General features: G+C 39.1%; 1 protein-coding gene across 6 annotated transcripts in view; it reads left to right on the top strand.

The window, feature by feature from the left end:
* GTDC1 (glycosyltransferase like domain containing 1) overlaps positions 1-18,789 on the top strand; it is a 329,154-nt gene that overhangs the window by 22,477 nt on the left and 287,888 nt on the right. For 5 of the 6 annotated variants that reach the window (XM_039250740.1, XM_039250743.1, XM_039250738.1 and 2 more), the window contains exon 2: positions 3,049-3,252. The exons of the other annotated variant lie outside the window; for it this stretch is intronic. In XM_039250740.1, coding sequence (XP_039106671.1) covers positions 3,074-3,252 — 179 coding nt within the window. In that variant the 5' untranslated portion in view covers positions 3,049-3,073. The remainder of the gene's footprint in view (positions 1-3,048; positions 3,253-18,789) is intronic. 6 annotated transcript variants of the gene reach the window in all.

The following is an 18,789-nucleotide window of genomic DNA, read 5'->3' as shown; positions in this document are numbered from 1 at the left end:
ATAGTTACTCTCCCTAGAAAAATACCCGAAATGCAGGCACACCCATTGGCCACTAGAAAAATGCTCAAGTAAACGCTAGTTCAAACCTGTACATTTCACTCTTCTTACTGAGCTATTATAGGGGTGGAAATCTACTATAGCTATAATCTTTTTTTCCCCTTTTCTATTTTTCGACCTCCCACATGCTTGGTGTTCAGTTCTGCTTACTGAATGTCTTGAATCTCCAGCAGCACCTACACATACTGCCTCCACATTGGCTTATGGTTTGCAGATAACTCATGATTCAGACCCATAAAGAAACATTTGTAAATAGATGGCATGATATATGCTCTAGATTAATCATGAAAAGGAGCAAAGGAATGAAGAATACAGAAAGTTTTGTTTCCCTTCTAATATTAATGTTGCTTTCTTTGAGGTTATATGAGTGAAATATTCTTTGGAGTGGCTTAGATCACATTCTATCACTTGGGGAGATATCTCAGGTCATTTTTACAGCTACCTTTTAAGGATATATGGGGCATAGACACCTTAGTGTGATTAGGTCAGAGGAAATAAACCAAGATAGAGATATATGTGATATGATCTAGTAAGCAAATTGTTAACTGCTTTTAGTCTGCCTTAAAACCTTTGATACAATTTTCAAAATTGCCTTATATTGTTCTCTTGGTTAACTTCCTAGAAGTTTCCATTATTTGAAGGATGAATGGCTACCCTTTTGTTAAATTTATCTTATTGAACTTTGCCTTTATTAGAGGTGGTCTCCAACTGGCCTGAAAAAAAAAACCGGGCTTCTGCATAGATCAGCCCTTGAGCTAACTTCTTCCCATAATACCTTGGGGTTCTCAAATTCTTATTTGAATTTACAAGCCGCTGATGAAGAGTAAGTAACACCCACTGAACTTCAAATGCATGTGTGTATCCACCTTTCCCACCTGTCCTTTGTTGAGAGGTGACTGTCATTGAAAATTACTGATTTTAAAATGTAGGAGAATTCAAAGATATCCTTTCCCTTTAAGTAAGATGATTTATACTAATAATGGGGGGGGGGACAAAATATCTCATTACTGTCTATAAGTTATTATTCTTCAATTTTATCTTCACAACACACCTCTGAGGTTAGTATTGTTATCCCAATCTTAGAGAAGATGAGACTGAGTCCTACAGCATTAGGTAACCTGCCCAAGGTCACTCAGCTAGGAAGGGACATTGCTGAACTTCAGACTTGTATCTCCTTGGCCCCAGGGTTCATGTCTTTTCCATCTGAGGAACATCACTTCTTATTCTGCAGATAACTGAAATATGTACTTGTATATAAAATGCTAAGGGAAGATTCAGACTCAAGAACTATGCTTTTTCTCACCCTAGTTGTTTGTTTGGGGACCATCTGAGACTTTTTGCTTTGAAATGCAGTGTTAAGTAGGCATTGCTTTGACTGAGCAAGGTGAAGGACAGTTTTATTAATGAAAAGCATCATTGAGTTGTTGAGACTAATAATTTTGTGGAACAACATTATTAAGAAAAGCAATATGCTGTTTAATGAGTGGTGTTTACTTAAGTCATAAAGGAAAATACAACAATCTGGAATACTTTTTAAACAGTGTAGTATTTATGTACAGAGTGATGTTTTTTTCTTCTTACAGGAAATAGCATATAATTTGAAATGTATATGGACGACTTTTACATTCACATGTATATTTTTATTTCCCTGAGCACATTAACAAAAGTTGTGTTATTAAACCAAAAAATTGCTTTGATAGCTATCTCTCTGGGATGAAAATGTTGCCATGTCTTTTAATTAATTAATAATTAAATGTTTATTTATTTATTTATGAGAGAGAGAGATATCGTGAGCAGGGGAGGGACAGAGAGAGAGGGAGACCTAGAATCTGAAGCAGGCTCCAGGATGCTGTCAGCAGAGAGCCCAACTTGGGGCTCGAACTCATGAACATGACCTGAGCCGAAGTCGGAAGCTTAACTGACTGAGCCACCCAGGCAGTACAAATTTTACCATGTCTTTAATAATATTACTTTATCTCTCTTAATGGGACTGTTGTTTACAGGAAAGTTGGGGAAGCCTTGCTGGTTCATAGGCATATAGCTTTACCCCACTTCGTTGGTCGGCCTTTGCAGGTGGGATATTGGTGATAGTGGGGAGGTGGTCAAGATATGTGCAACGTCTCAAGAAATTATCCTAAGATTTTTAACACTAGAGAATTGAGATTTGAATATGAATATGCTTTTTTTTCTTTTTTCTTTATTTTTGAGAGAGAGAGGGAGAGTGCATGAGTGGGGGAAGGGCAGACAGAGAAGGAAACACAGAATCCGAAACAAGCTTCAGGCTCTGAGCTGTCAGCACAGAGCTCGACACGGGGCTTGAACTCATGAACTGCGAGATCATGACCTGAGTCCAAGTTGTATGCTTAACCCACTGAGCCACTCAGGTGCCCCATGTGCTTTTGTTGTTATTGCTGTTGTTAAATGTGGATTCACTGGGGACAGTGATAGCTGCTGAATTTAAATATGAATTTAATATGTGAGTGACAGAGTCCGAGAATTTCTGAGCTGGAAAGGGCCTTACAAATGAAGAGCTCTTGGAGTAAAGGTCATAGGAGATGAGTTCAGTGACTGTCTGAGAGTAGTAGAGCTCGAGGCCAAGCCACTTCTGTGGTTACTGAGTCAGGGTTGAAGCCATTCCAACCAGGAAGTGAGTGATCATAGAAGGAGAGGGCTTTAAACTTCCTTGGGTTGGAGAAAAAACTGAGTCATTGTGGAAGTAATCTCATGGCCTGGAGAAAACAGAAAAATAAGCTTCTGTTATTTCCTCTTATTAACACAAATGATGTAAAAATATTGATTACAAAAATATAAACCTTATATGTTAACACACTTTTTAAAGAAGTGGGACAAGCATATTTAAAAAAAATTAATCTGTAAATTACTTGTATTTGCTTTCTGGGTGCACTGTTTTAACTTCTTTTTATTTAAAAATATCTTTATACTCAGACACATATATATGTTGGAACAAATAGTCTTTTGCTTATTATTTAGAATCTGTGAAGTCTTGAAAGGGCCAATGAGTATTCTCATCATTGAGGCATTCTACGGAGGGTCCCATAAACAGCTGGTGGATCTGCTCCAAGAAGAGTTAGAAGACTGTGTCCTTTATACCCTTCCTGCAAAGAAATGGCATTGGAGAGCACGGACATCGGCTTTATACTTCTCGCAGAATATTCCCGCCAGTGAACATTACAGGTATTTAGAGCTCAGACTGTATTGTCAGCCTGTTTTTAATGTACCTGTTGTATGGACTTTGCTTCTCTGTCAGCCTCTGTGAGATTTTCTCCGGCTATGGAGTTGGTCAGTCTGACTAAGGAAATGTTCCTTTAGGCACAGTAGGGCAGCAGGATACATGTACACTCTGAGGACATCTGGCTGGTAGGAAAGTGGCCTCATTTAGAGCCTACAAACCTTTTCTCATTTGTCTTGTGATTGTATCACATGCATGTGTGTGGATGTGAATGACATTTTTGGCCTGAGAGAAGAGTTGGCCTTGGGCATATTTGTTGTTGTTGTTGTTGTATAAGCTCCAAGTTGTCTCTTTTAGTGAGTGTGCGTTTTAGTTTAGTTTATTTACCTTTAGCTGCTCTGTGCTAGCAGCTAAGGTTGGAAAGACTGCTGTGACCAAGGCCTGTGCACTTAAAGCTTTAAAGACTATTGAGGTAGAGATAGATGTGCAAGTGCAGTGTGAGCACGAAAAAAATGGAGGCATTGCCTTTGACATTACGAAGTAAGAATGGCTTTGTAGAGTTGGTAACCTTTGCTTAGTCTTAAAGGATGAATAGATTATGGGGACACAGGACTCAGTTCTGAATTCTGATTTGCTAGGACATGAGAACTAGGAGCACCTATCAGAGATTCTTATAGGACATACTGGAAAGATGGATGAGAAATACTGATTGCATCTGCTGAGGACCAAGCAGAGTACTGAGCATCTCTACCTCCTTATTCTATTCATATATAGTGCCAGGTATCTCCTGCTTGTTAAATAGTGGGAGATGATCCTACTGTGGTTTATATATCCTTACTCCTACCATTCTGGGCCCTGCTGTGGAGGGCTGCATTGGTTTAAGCTGGAATGGGATGTGCCAGGCCGATAGTGTGGTTAGGGCACACAGGTTGTTTGAGAAAGCACACGCCACAGGCTATAGCGCTCACCTTGGCTTCAGCAGTCACGTCTGTCTGTTGCTGCTTGTCAGGTGGAGCGATCACTGGGGAGATGAGAGCTTGGGATTGGAATGTAGGTTTCTGTTCTGAGTAGTAATCTGGGGGATTCAGAGACTACCCCATTTGGCGTAGGAAAACCATGCCTCATGTCAGAAAATTCACGTTATCAGGTGGAGTAGCAGTGAGCGCTCAAGTCCCTCTGCTTGGGATTATAAAGGTAAAATGCTGTTTGGGGGACATATTAAGAATGCTGTATTTTTCTAATCTGAAGTTTGTTTTTCTTCACATAATTTAATGTCCTGTATTCTGATATCAATCATTCACTAACAGTATGAGAAATTTCAATGAGTGTATCAGGATAAGAGTTTTAAAGGCAATGGTAAGACGGTTGCTGTGGTAAAACCTGACTGTTTATAGCTGCTTTCACATCTCATTTAATTGTGTTTTCACAGCACCAATTGTATTATATTACTTAAGGTCACGTAATTCGGTTAGCTTTATGGCACATTTTCATTTAACGCTGCCGTTCGATATAATACGTTTCTACAATGATTTCAACATTGAAATGAACCATTTCTCTATCTGCTGTTAGATTTCATTTTGATTATGCAGGTTTTCAGAATGAAATGATCGTATCACAAATATATGTGTACGGATAGCATGCGCATGCATACTCCTGTGCCCGTGGCTTCTCCGGTCCTTTGAGGCCTGAGGTATCTGAGGTTAAGCATCATACTGCTCTTTGAAGCAGTCTTGTTTGGAAGGTCGATTTCTGGAAGATTGTGATGTAAAGTTTTACTCTCTGATGGCCATGACCTACAGGTCCTCACGGTGCTATCTAAGATCTTTCAAGGTCAGTCACCAAGGCTGTGTAGTTAGTTGCAGTAATCTAATCAGACTTCACTAAAAGATACCTCACCAGTTGAACTTATATTTGACCAATGATAACTTATCTACTCTTTTTGAATTCTTTTGGAAAATAGCAACAGTATGAAAACTTATACTAAGTTAAAAAATATGCTTACTCAATCCTACACTGAAGTGCAAGAACAGTCATTTTTTACACCAGATGAATCTGATCTCTGTGGAGATTTTTAAAGATATGAAGGGCGCCTGGGTGGCTCAGTCCGTTGAGTGTCCAACTCTTCATTTCCACTCAGGTCATGATCTCAGGGTTGTGGGATTGGCCCCTGAGTTGGGCTCTGTGCTGAGCATTGGAGCTTGCTTAGGATTCTCTCTCTCTCTCTCTCTCTCAAGAAACCAAAAAACAAAGTAACTTTTGGGGAGCTGGGTGAATCAGTCAGGTAGGTGTTGGACTCTTGATTTTGGCTCAGGTTTTTTGATGTCAAGATCATAATATCGAGCTCATGTCCAGCTCTGCACTGGGCATGGAGCCTGCTTGGGATTTTCTCCCTCCGTCTCTCTCTCTCCCTCCCTCCCTCTCTCTCTCTCCCTCCCTCTCTCTCTCTCTCCCTCCCTCTCTCTCTCTCTTCCCCCTCTCTCTCCCTTTTTCTCCCTCTCTACTCCTCTGCTTGAACACATGCCCTCTCTCTCTCACTCTCTCTCTCAAATAAAATAAAATAAAGATATGAGAAGTTTTTGTTTTTCAGTTACTCTATTTGTTCATTTGGCAAATGAAATCCTCAAAATTCATAAAGCACTATTATTGTGTACTATGCAAAATCACTCTAAATAGGTAGGGACTGTGTCTAATGAGAAAGACCCTGAATATAGGTACATGTGTTATTTTTCTCAGCTTCTGTACATGTAGTCATTAATGTTATGAGCTTATTATCCAGAAATTATTTTATTACTAAAGGAATAAATGCTTCATCTCAATTACTCAGTTTGATTCTGCTTTACCTTGACAGCTGAAAGAATACATCATGATTCACATTTGGAGCTGTTTAACTTTATCGTAGATTACAAAAGCCCCAAAAGTTATTTTTCTCAAAAGTGGTTGGTAATTATTATTTCATGGGTTATATTAGAGTTTTGCCTTTTGGAAACTACTAAATGAAGAAAAGTGTTTTTCAGGATGGGCCTTAAATTTTGTGTTCTGAAATTTCTGAGTCATTTGTCCCAAGAGTGGCATTTCAAGTTTCTTAGATATACCTAGACAAGGCATCGAAGATACTCTATTCACTTTTTCCTTTCTGCAGTATCTTTACTGAAGTGAAACAATCACTGTCACTGAAAATCATTTTTTCACTTTCAGCTGCTTACAATTATAGTTTTCATTCCATCTGAGGTAATGTGGCAGGTTCTGATCACTGGCCACTTAACAGCCCTTCTTCCTTGTTAATCACACTTTTCTTCGGAATGGCGAAGTCCCCCCGGGAGTGAAACATGATTGATCTGAGTTCGTCATTATGATCCCATTCTCTGCCCGGTGTTCCCAGCTTTCCTTGTGGTTAGTGCTGGGCAGTTACTAGGTTTTGGCAAATTAGATTTAAGTGGATGACTTCTGGGGGTTCTTCCAAAAAAGTGTGTTTTGTTTGCTTTTAGTTATGAAAGGAGAAACCCATTTTCCTTTCCTGCATTTGACAGTGGTTGTGATATCTACACCCAGGAGGTGACCGGATGAGGACAAAGTGCCCGAGTCCCAAAAATGGATGATGGAAGCTGGAAAGACTTTGATCAGACTTCCATTTTGGGCAATAGAGCTCCCTAGGCCCCTGAAATCCCACCATCTCTAAAACATCCAGAAATGATTCATAAAGTGTAACAAATTTCCTTTTAAGTCCATAGCTGAGCAAAGTAAGAGAGGATTTGAAGAAGGATCTGGAAATTAGGCTGGTAGCTGGCCTCGAAGCTGTAGTTGCCTCATGTTCATAGAGGAGACTGGTTAACTTACATTCTGAAATGTAAGTTATGTGCAATATCATGCAGTTCTGACCTGAATTAGGAGGCATTCTGTGTCCCTTATGGGAACTTCTCCAAGACCTTTTCAGTGATGAAAAGTAGGGTCCCAAACAATGTTGTTAGGTGTTGTCTTTGGTACAGAGAAAGGAGGTTATCAGAACAATACAGTGGAAGAGTATAGTGGCAATGAGTAATAGCAGTAGTGTGAAGATCACGGTGGCAGAGGACGTCATTGCCCACCCGCACCCCTCCACCTTTCCCTTTCGCTGCACCCGGCCAGTTTCCCCGCCGTAGGCATCTCTTTGCCGAAGGGAGAAGTGCTGCCAGCGCACGCAGCAGGCCGGGAGCAGCGCTCCACAAATGGTCTGCACCCTTCAGATGAAATCATTCTGAAGTGGGTGCAGGAGAGAAAGCATTAACAAAGATTCCTTAAAAACCCTGCAAGTCAGAAAGTGTACAAGTGTACAAGTGTTAACTCCAAATAACTCCAGGAAACCGTAATGGATAATACAAAATAGGACTGAATCATAACGAACATACTGTATATCACAGTGCAGATTGTACCTAAATTGACAGTCACAGCCACATCATCTTTAATACATTTATTTTTGTTAATTTTTAATTGTGCTCTTTAGGCCCTCTACAGCTTGTGGTGCAGAGCAGGGACCCTCTTACTTGAATCTAGGAGTAGTATTGGGAAGAAAAGAATAAGAACATTATTTATTATTGAGAGACAGAGAGAGACAGAGCATGGGCATGGGAGTGATAGAGAGAGAGGGGGAGATACAGAATCTGAAGCAGGCTTCATGCTTTGAGCTGTCAGCACAGAGCCCAGCGCAGGCTTCAAACTCACAAACGCGAGATCATGACCTGAGCTGAAGTCGGACGCTTAACCGACTGAGTCACCCAGGTGCCCCAAATTTAAATTATTTTTTTAATGTTTATTTGTTTTTGAGAGAAAGAGACAGAGTGTGAGTGGGAGAGGGGCAGAGACAGAAGATACAGAATCCGAAGCAGGCTCCAGGCTTTGAGCTGTCAGCACAGAGCCTGATGTGGGGCTTGAACTCAAAATTGGTGAGATCATGACCTGAGCTGAAGTCAGATGCCCATCCAACTGAGCCACCCAGGCACCCCAAGAGTTTTTTTTGAGATAATAAAATAGATAAACACAGGCATGATTTTTTTCTAAAGGCACAAATAACTTTTGGAATGAAAAAAAATATAACTACTGGTAGGGCACAGATCAATAGGGGAAATGCTCTTAAGATTGTTGTGTTAATAGAGTTGAAACCTTAGATGAAATAGTGAATTTCTTCTAAAAACATAACTTAACAAAAACTCCCTTAAAACCGGAAGTGTGAATGAAATTGTAATCATTAAAGATGCTGCTGCAGTAGCTCAAAGCTTCCCCACTGCCAGACGGAGGCTGGGTGCCTGTACTGGGCTGGTTGACTGCACGGGTGCTACCCTGCCTCCTTCCACACTTGTGTTACTTGAGATGGGGTGTCTAGGCTTTTAGGTTTTCTGTTTCTTGATAGCCGTAAAATCCCAACTGTTAATAGATGTTGATTAGCATTATGATACCTTTTCCTTTCCCACCCTGCCCCCTCCCTTTTTTTTTTTTTTTTTAATTTTTTTAATGTCCAAGGAAGGGTGAGGGAAGCAAATATTGGATAGGAATTAAATTGAATGGCAATTCAGTTGGGCAAAGGAATGCATCAAGTGAAATTAAAGCTTTCAGGGATATGTGGCTGTTGATGATTCTGTTATGATTTGCCATAGTCTTTAATGGTACCATGATTGTGGCCTTTTACTAATATGCAAGTTCTCTTTCAAGAACTATGTCATTTTTTCCCTTTAAATGAGCTATTCTTTGGAAAACATTGAATGTAGCTTTCATTGGGAAGGTGAACATTTTTAGCTGATAGGAACTGTGTGTGCTTGTCTGCAGCTAGCTCTTGTGAATACAGGCATGGCTACACTAGTGAGGACAGGTGAATTAGTACAGAAGGTGGTGGTTCCTCAAACAATTCTTTTGCAAATTAGTAATCTAAATTATGCTTTGCTTGACAGTTGTGTCTTATTTTGACTTGTTACCTTTTGTTAAAAATATAACTTTCTGAGTAATATATTACTACTTTAGTCATATGACATTATTTTATTAAAATATACCTATCTGAATAATTTGATATTATTTTAATCATATAAACACCTTTTAAAATTATTTTTTAAATTTAAATCCAAGTTAGTAATATACAGTGTAATAATTATTTCAGAAATAGAATTTAGTGATTCATCACTTACATGCAACACCCAGTGCTCATCCCAACAATTGGGATGAGCCCATCCCTCTTAATGCCCATCACTCATTTAGCCCATCCCCCAACCCAACCAGCAGGTTATTCTCTGTATTTAAGAATCTCTTATGGTTTGTCCCCCTCTCTGTTTTTATCCTATTTTTTCCTTCCTTTCCCCTATGTTCATCTGTTTTGTTTCTTAAATTCCACATATGAATGAAATAGACAAATATCTTTCTCTGACTGACATATTTCTCTTATCATAATGCACTCTAGTTTCATTCACGTTGTTTCAGATGGCAAGATTTTATTCTTTTCATACCTGAGTAATGTTCCAGTGTGTGTGTACACACACATACACACACACACACACACACACACACACCATATCTTCTTTCTTTTAACATGTTGTTTGATAACTTTTATGTTTGTTTATTTTGAGAGGGGCAGGGATTTAGATTGCAAGTGGGGAAGGAGCAGAGAGAGGGAGAGACAGAATTCCAAGCAGGCTCTGCAGTGTCAGCACAGAGCCTGACATGGGGCTCGGATTCATCAACCATGAGATCATGACTTGATCTGGGATTAAGAGTCAGACAGTTAACTGGCTGAGACACTCAGGCACCCCCCACATCTTCTTTATCCAGTCATCAGTCAATGGGCATTTGGGATCTTTACATACTTTGGCTATTTTCAATAATGCTGCTATACACATTGGAGTGCATGTGCCCCTTCAAATCAGCATTTTTGTATCCGTCGGATAAATACCTAGTGGTACAATTGCTGGGTCATAGGGTAGTTCTATTTTTAACTTTTTGAGGACCCTCCATACTGTTTTCCAGAGTGGCTGCACCAGTTTGCATTCCCATCAGCAGTGCAAAAGGGTTCCTCTTTCTCTACACCGTCACCAACTTCTGTCATTGCCTGAATTATTAATGTTAGCCATTCTGATAGGTGTCAGGTGGTATCTTATTGTGGTTTTGATTTGTATTTCCCTGATGCTGAGCAGTGTTGAGCATCTTTTTATGTGTCTGTTAGCCATCTGGATATCTTCTTTGGAAAAATATCTCTTTATGTCTTCTATCCATTTCTTCACTGAATTATTTGTTTTTTGGATGTTGAGTTTGATAAGTCTTTTATAGATTTTTGATACTAACTCTTTTTCAGGTATATCATTTGTAAATATCTTCTCCTATTCTGTCAATTGCCTTTTAGTTTTGCTGATTGTTTCTTTCACTGTGCAGAAGCTTTTTACCCTGATGAGGTCCCAATGGTTTATTTTTGCTTTTGTTCCCTTGCTTCTGGAGATGTATTGAATAAGAAGTTGCTGTGGCCTAGGTCAAAGAGGTTGTTGCCTTTTTTCTCCTCTAGGATTTGGATGACTTCCTGGCTCATGGTATGGTAAACACCTTTTTATTAGGGTGTGACATACTGGGAGTATAAAAGTAAACAATGACTTAATAAGGATTTGTAGGTGAGTGGATTTATAGATAAGGTTTGCTTTAAATGGAGGCATCATTTTACATCTCTGTAGTAACCAGAACAGGATTTAATGAAATTAAATAATAGTAATAATAGCTAACACATTGAACACTTACCATGTGGTTGATATTCTACAATGCTGGAAGCTAGGTACGGTTTTCCTGATTTTACAGAAGAGGAAACTGAAGCTTAGAAAATCAGGTTATTTGCACTGATTACACAGTCAGTTTAATGGTGGGTATGCAGTTGGAGTTCAAGTTTGACACCTGCAGAGGCCGTACTCTGTGCTCTATAAGCCCATGCTCTTAACCACTTTGCAATCTTAATTCTCTGCCCAAGCAAAATAAACTAATAAAGGAAATTAAACCTAAGTACCTCTTGGGGTGCCTGGGGGGCTCAGTCAGTTAAGCATCCGACTTTGGCTCAGGTCATGATCTCATGGTTTATGGGTTCGAGCCCTGTGTCGGGCTCTGTGCTGACTGCCAGCTCAGAGCCTGGATCCTGCTTCAGATTCTGTGTCTCTCTGTCTCTCTGTCTCTCTGACCTTCCCCTGCCTACGCTGTTTCTCTTTCTCAGAAATAAATAAGACATTAAAAAAAATAAACCTAAGTACCTCTTGATTATAAATATGTGACTAAAGATTATTATTAGGTAATAAGTAGGTGCAGTGCTTTTCCTGGTCTTTAGAAGAATTATAGTTCTTGATTCTTGCTGGAGTCTGGAGGTCAGAAGCCGGAGACTTTCTAGGTTTGTGACTCTGTGACGTTCTCATTTTTCCTCGGGACATTTCCTCTCTAGTTTTTGTTTTTTGTTTTTTTTTTTCCAAGTGTATTGATTTATTTTGAGGTGCTGAAGGAGCAGAGAGAGAGGAACAGAGAGGGAATCCCAAGCAGGCTCTACACCGTTAGCACAGAGCCAGACGCAAGGCTCGACCTCACAGATTGTGAGTTCATGACCTGGGTCAAAATCCAGAGTCAGAGACTTAACTGACTGAGCCACCCAGGCACTCCTGCTCTTTAATTTTTGGCCACAGAAGTTTTAAGTCATTTGAATTTTCTTCTTTTGAAATCCAAATAAAAAAAAAAACAACATATGATGCTTTATAAAAATCACAGGGTAGACTCATGAATACAAAAATAGCATTTTTTAGGACACTCACCTGCAGTCCCAAGTTATTCTCAAACTGGTAACTGTGAAGTTCTCTACTTGGTTTATGAACTGGCCAAAGGCAGCACTCCAGTACCGTCTCGCTCACTTCCCTTATATCATTACCGGTCGTATGCACTTGGGATTTGGATGATGTTCCCACACTTTGTAACTAATACTGTCATTAGGTACAATGTAGCATCCCATACTCTCACCAATATGTGACTGCTCCATTTAGGAGAATTAGCCTCAAGCTTCCCCACCTCGGTTTCCCGCTTCACCGGCTTCCCCATCGTGCACTACCTAATCATGGGGTTCTCTTTCGGTTTGTTCTATCAACCTTGCCTTCCTATCCAGACAGTGGACACTACAGCTTTCCAGAAGTTGTGTGGTACTTAGAACTTCCTCCACAGTATTTCATCTGATGAAATACTCTGCTTCATGGTATTGTCCAATTTAGCCATCTGAACTTTATGTTGAAAATGTAGCTGACCACAACATATAGAGAATAATCTTGCAAACTAAGTAACTTCCCATCCCCTCAGTCTCTGTGTGTCTGCCTCTGTGTGTTTCTCCTTCTGCTCACTCCCTTCTCTCTCTCCTCTACACGCACATGTGCACACACACAAGTGACTACTCCTAATCGCTCTAGCAATATCTTCACTGCAAAACTGGAAATTAACCCTGTTACCATGCTTCCTAAAGTTTGGTTATCATGCTTTATCTTTTCCGCTTTTCTTTATATTCCTTTGTCAGTGTTTTTTAACAAGTAAAATGTTCCAGTATCAGAAAAAAAAAAAAAAAGATTCTTATGGTGGAGTTTGTAGTTTATTCTCACCACAAGCTGCTAATTCAAAAGTGTTTGCATACTTCGCAGCATGCATTGTGAACCCACTGCTTCCAAGGAGTTGAACATGGCAGTGCAACATCAAGTGCAGTGTATATTTTTAATATCCATTGTAGGGGCGCCTGGGTGGCTTAGTCGGTTAAGCGTCCGACTTTCGCTTAGGTCATGATCTCGCGGTTCGTGGGTTCGAGCCCCGCGTCAGGCTCTGTGCTGACTGCCAGCTCAGAGCCTGGAGCCTATTTCGGAGTCTGTGTCTCCCTCTCTCTCTGACCTCCCCTGCTCACGCTGTCTGTCTCTCTCTCTCCTAGAAATAAATAAAACATTTAAAGAAAAATATCCCTTGTAGCTTATTTCAAAAAAAATCACATGTTAAGAGTCTATATAACCGCCACATAAAGGCACATATAGGTATAAGGAGTCATTTCTAAAAGACTCTACATCTTAAAGACTATTAGGGTAAATCTCCCAAATATTTACTCTTTGAAATTTGATAGCTATATTTTAGATGTACCGGATGTTTAGGACACTTTTATGGAGGAGAGAAAATCATTCTTTTAAATGATAGAAATGGAAAAGGCAGAAAAAACCTCAACACTCCCAAATGGATACAGTAGGTACTATTGTATAAGAGAGCTCTGGCTATAGAGTAAGAACCTTCATAATTTTGCTTTGAGAAGTAACATACTTATTTTTGACCTAATACTCAAAAGTGTGAGTCTGATCTTAGAGCACTTCTAATCTAGTTCTTTTTAGGTGTTGAGTGTCTTCACTATGGTTTATCTCTCCATAGCATGGAAAAGCCTTTAAGAAATGAAAGGGATTTTTATCATACTTCCATTTCCAACATTTTTTTTTTAATTTGTTTGTATTCGGGACAGTTTTTCTGCTTTTATCGAGGTCTTAGTCAATGAAAATATGTTTTGCTTCTGGAGCTGTTCAGGTTGCGTACAGCTATTATCTCTGACTTAACTGTGTTGGGAGCCTCTATAGCTATGATGTACATACTCTGCTTCCCTTCCCTTCTCCTAAGCCTCCCCTCTTAGGGAAGCTCTCATGTTTGCCTATTCCCTTGAGGTCAGATTTGGCCGCCTAGCTGCTTTTGGACACATTGTCCTATCCATTAAATGAGTAATTCTTGTCCAACTGTCCTTTGTTTATGCCCCTCTGTGGTTCACTCACATGATGGGCCTGCTGGTCTCCTGACCAGCCAGCCCACAGAGATACCCTGTAGGCGGAAGGCAGGAGCTGAATCAGGCGTAGTGCTCACAAAAGAGCATTCATATCCGTTTTGTCCTTCTATCTTTCTACAGAACATAACTCACTATATTCTAGTGAGTTTCTTCTTAAATAGTCTCTCCTATATTTCTCTTTGTTCACGACCTCATGCTGATAATAAAAATATAACACTCCCCCATTTTAGGAGAAGTTCCAAGTGACTGAATATATATAATGGAGAAGACTAGGTGTGGGATGGTTTGGCCAGAACCCCTCCCCACCCCGCCCAGACTAGTTATCTTTTGGCTTTTTACTAAGCTTGTTTCTTTTTTTTTTTAATCAACATTTATTATGAGCTTCTATATTAAGAGATAGTGCCTGCATTAGGACTGGTGATGCAAAACCAAACTTGGCAAATTTGGACAGAGTAAGCATTTCGTAAACTCTGTTGACTGAAAGAATGCTTAATGCCTTTATCCACTTGCTCATACTCATAGTGTTGAGGAAATAATCCCTGAGTGAAAACCATCAGGGACTTTGCACTGTGTGTGTGAAAATCCAGATTACACACTGGGCTTGCTCGGCCCTGCCCACCTCTGCACCCTCATCTCCCACCCCTGCTGTCTCCTCGGAGTCAGCTGTGGTAGCTGCAGAGGCCTTGTTCGCTCCTCTGAAACCTCAAGTTCTTTCCTCCCTCAGGTCCTGTTACTGCTCGCTGCGCCCTGAGCTGGCAGCTAACACACTCCCTTACCATACCCTTTGCTTACTTTTCCCCATCTTTCAAGTCTGACCTAAAATTTCGCTTCCTCAGAGGGGCCCTCGCTGACCACCATATCTAAAACAAGCCCTCTTGTTTCTGTATTCTCTCTCTCCTCTGTAATCACAATTGTATGTAATTTGTAATTATTTTGTTTGTTTGATTTTGTATCTTTTTTCATTATGCCACACCTTTCAGGATGACAAGTGCCATGTTTGTCTTCTTTACCACATTTACCCCCAGGACCTAGCATGCTGCCTGGCAGATAGCTGCTACTGAGAAAATTTACCTGAATGAATGATTTCATACCTGTGGGCTTGGAAACGCAAACAAAACATGGCTACAGTTGACTTTGCGCAACTGCTTATTTTTGTCCTGCTTTGGGCACTCCTGCTTTCCTGTGGCTAGGGGTATCACCTCTTCTACACAGAAACTGCTTAGAGACATTTAAGGGCCTGTGTTACTCAGTTTTATGGGATTCAACTAAAGAATTCCATACACTTTTACTCACTTATTTTTATGGGTCATATTAATCATACTGTGAAATCAGTCACCATCTATTATGTAAATTTTCATGAAAGAAAATATAATTTTCGGAATTTCCCCTGTATAAAAGTGTTTCTAGGAAAAAAAAAAGTTTCTCCATTTAGGAAACTTTATAGAATCTAGAATGTACCCATGATATTTTGTGAAAGTATTTTAAGGCTTTTTAATTTTGGCTGTGGCCACCCATGAACAGTGTGGCCTTTTAATTTATAGTGTGGAAATTATGGGATAAATGAGAGATTAGAATTTGGCCCAAAGATGTATTTTGCTTGGCCACTGCAATTATTTAAGCATTTTTAATTTTTAATGCTTTTAGACAGACAGACATTCTTTGTTTTGGTCATAAGCACAACTGGTTGCCAGTGTTTTATACTAGTCTGCTTCTCACTTTTATGTTACTTAACTGATCCACATAGGCCTTTGTGTTTGTTGCCTCTCACTTGAGAACTTGCCCAAGAATAAATCTTCAAATGATCTTTAAAAAAATATGTATAAATATATATATATATACACACACACACACACACATACGCATATACATATTTAAGCGTACATATCCATAAAAGTTTACTAAGAATATACAATCATTTGTGTTTGGAAGAAGTGTCATATTATCCTGGAGGAACCAGAAATCCTGTGTTCTAATCTCAGCTCTGTCATAAATACATTGTTTGTCATAGGAAAAGTCACTTTTTAACCTTAAAGTCTTATTTTTTTTTACTTACAACTGAAGGTTTTTTCTTTTTTTAAAAATTTTTATGTCTTTATTTTATTTTGAGAGAGAGAGGCAGAGAGCGAGCGGGGGGGAGGGGGCAGAGAGAGAGGGAGACACAGAATCAGAAGTAGGCTCCAGGCTCTGAGCTGTCAGCACAGAGTCCGTTGTGGGGCTCGAACCTACGGACTGTGAGATCATGACCTGAGCTGAAGTCAGTTGCTTAACTGACTGAACCACCCTGGTGCCCCGGTTTTGTTTTTCTTTATTGAGTTCTATGATTTCATGAAAAAGGAATTAAAATCAAGATCAAGATTCAACCGATTTTGAGACAAAAGACAATTTCATATCGTCATTCAGCTTTGTTATGAGCCACTGCTTCATTTAATTCAGGAATTAGTTCCTCATCTTATTTATATATCTCCTTGAATTTTTAACTTTTATTTTTAGAGACTTTTGGGGAATAATTCTTTCCAGTAGTGCTTCTATCTTTGGAGTCACCCTGATGTGACTTATTATTAGTTTGGAATTCCTCTTCCAGCCTCAGCATTTTAGGATTATTTGCCTTTTCATGGTACTATCTTTACAGGGCACGGGCCATAGGGCATGTGCACTAAATACTGGAGGCGTTACTGTAGAGCTCACACAGAATAGTTCGTGAGGACAGCAGTTACTACAGAAGGACAGAGGAGGGGACTTAATTCTCATTCAGCAAATTCTGAGATAGATGTAAGAGAGTGTTAGAGATTTTGACAGATGGAGATGAAATGAAAGAGTGCTGTAGGAGAAGGAAGTATTGAAGACAGAGATGTTAATGCAGGGAAAATTGGAAAATGCAATCTCCAAAATCTTGGTTTAATATGGACATATTTTGAGTTAGGAGGAGTTGTGGGACATCAGTTTGGGATGATTAGACAGATTTTATCCGGTTCATGTACATTTATGAATTCAAGGTTAATAGTTTGGGGAGCTTATACTTTAGATTATGAGTATCTCTTGAAGGCTCTATTCCCGGAACTCTATTAATTGCACATGATAGAAACCCAATTCAAAATCCCATAAACATAAAGGAACATGTGTTGGTCTCCCATATAACTGAGGGCTTCAGAGTGGATGACTCTGGGCACAGCTGGATCCAGTGGTTCAGTGATATCATTAGGTCTCTTGTTTTTCTTGACACTTCTCTTCTCTGGTTTGATTGTATTCTGGAGCCGGCTTTCTCCATAGCTAAGTTTCTATCCTACCAGTTTAGCTACCCTTTCTGAAAGAGAGTACCTCCCTCTTGGCAGTTCTAACAAAAGTCCCAGAGTGACTGAAATGACTTTTAAAAATAAATGATGTGGTCTTTAAACTTGTTACTCTGGCAGAAGGCACCTAATGTTGTGATTGGCCAAAGTGGGGTCAACCCAATACAAACCATATGAACTCAGTACCGGAGAGCAGAAGGGACGTTACATTGCTGTTAGTCAAAGAGAGGAAAACAATGTTTTGTAAGCCAAAAAGACATGGTGAGTACTACAGTCAGACATGGGAGTAAGGTAAGGTAAACTGTGCAAAGGGCCATTATTACAGCATATAGTGTGGAGACTATGGGTGAGGGTAGAGATGGTCAATGGATTCTAAAATCTAATGGAGAAATAGTGAGTTTCTGAAGAACAATGATAATAGGAATGAGAAGTAGTAAAGGAACTAGCAATATGAATGAAATTTGTGTTGAAATGGGTGAAGGGGATTAAGAAGTCAAAACTTCCAGTTGTGAAATAAGTTAGTCACAGGAATGAAAATACAGTATAGGGAATATAGTCATTAATATAGTCATTAATATTGTAATACACTTATTGCGGTCAGCATCTCATAATGTATATAATCTTTGAATCGCTATATTGTATTCCTGAAACTAATTTAGTATTATCTGTCAACTAAACTTCAAGTAAAAATTTAAAAAATTAAAAAAAATTGTGTAGTTTGCATTTCTCTAATTATAAAATTTGTCTAGGATCTGAACTGAAATTTATCTTTGTCTTGTCCATGAGAAAATAAATTAGGATACAAATTAATTTAGTCTAAGAGATCACAGTTAAACTACTTTAGTGGTGATAATTATTTTTAAAATAGCTCTGCAAATTGTAAATCATTCATATTAGCCCATAAATTGAATCAGTGGGTTTATTTTGGCAGCATTTAAAGTTACTCCATGAACTTAAATATGGGAAAACTTCCTTTTCTTAAAATATTTAATGTAACACTGCTTCTTTTTATATTTAAATAATGTTCTGTATATATAATGTATGTTACATATACATGTACATTTATGTGTGTGTATATATCACACACAAGTAATATGTGATTGATTACTTGGTATCAACTTCTCAAATTTAACTCCCCTCTTCACCCCCACCCCCCAAATCAGTTATTAAGTGCTTTTGTAGCATTCTTACAATTTGCTAGATCTCAAAGTGAAAATGAATGAGTAAATTGTGTTCTCCTCTACTTAGTATACAGTTCAGAAAAGCCAGTCTCTTTCTCAGTGGTCTGAACTGATAACACATGCATTTGAAGATTATATACTATGTGCCAGATGCAAATAATAAAAATGTGAATTAGGCACTATGCTTTAGGAACTAAATTTCTTCTCTTGGATATAGTTGTTTCTTTCTGTTTTTATTCTATTTATTTATTCTTTTGGTATTATTTAGACAAT

This window comes from Hyaena hyaena, unplaced genomic scaffold, assembly GCF_003009895.1.
Source record: "Hyaena hyaena isolate Hyena2069 unplaced genomic scaffold, ASM300989v1 scaffold_381, whole genome shotgun sequence".
Lineage (NCBI taxonomy): Eukaryota > Metazoa > Chordata > Mammalia > Carnivora > Hyaenidae > Hyaena > Hyaena hyaena.
The sequence above is the reverse complement of the archived record's forward strand: the minus strand, read 5'-3'. Positions and strand labels throughout refer to the sequence as shown.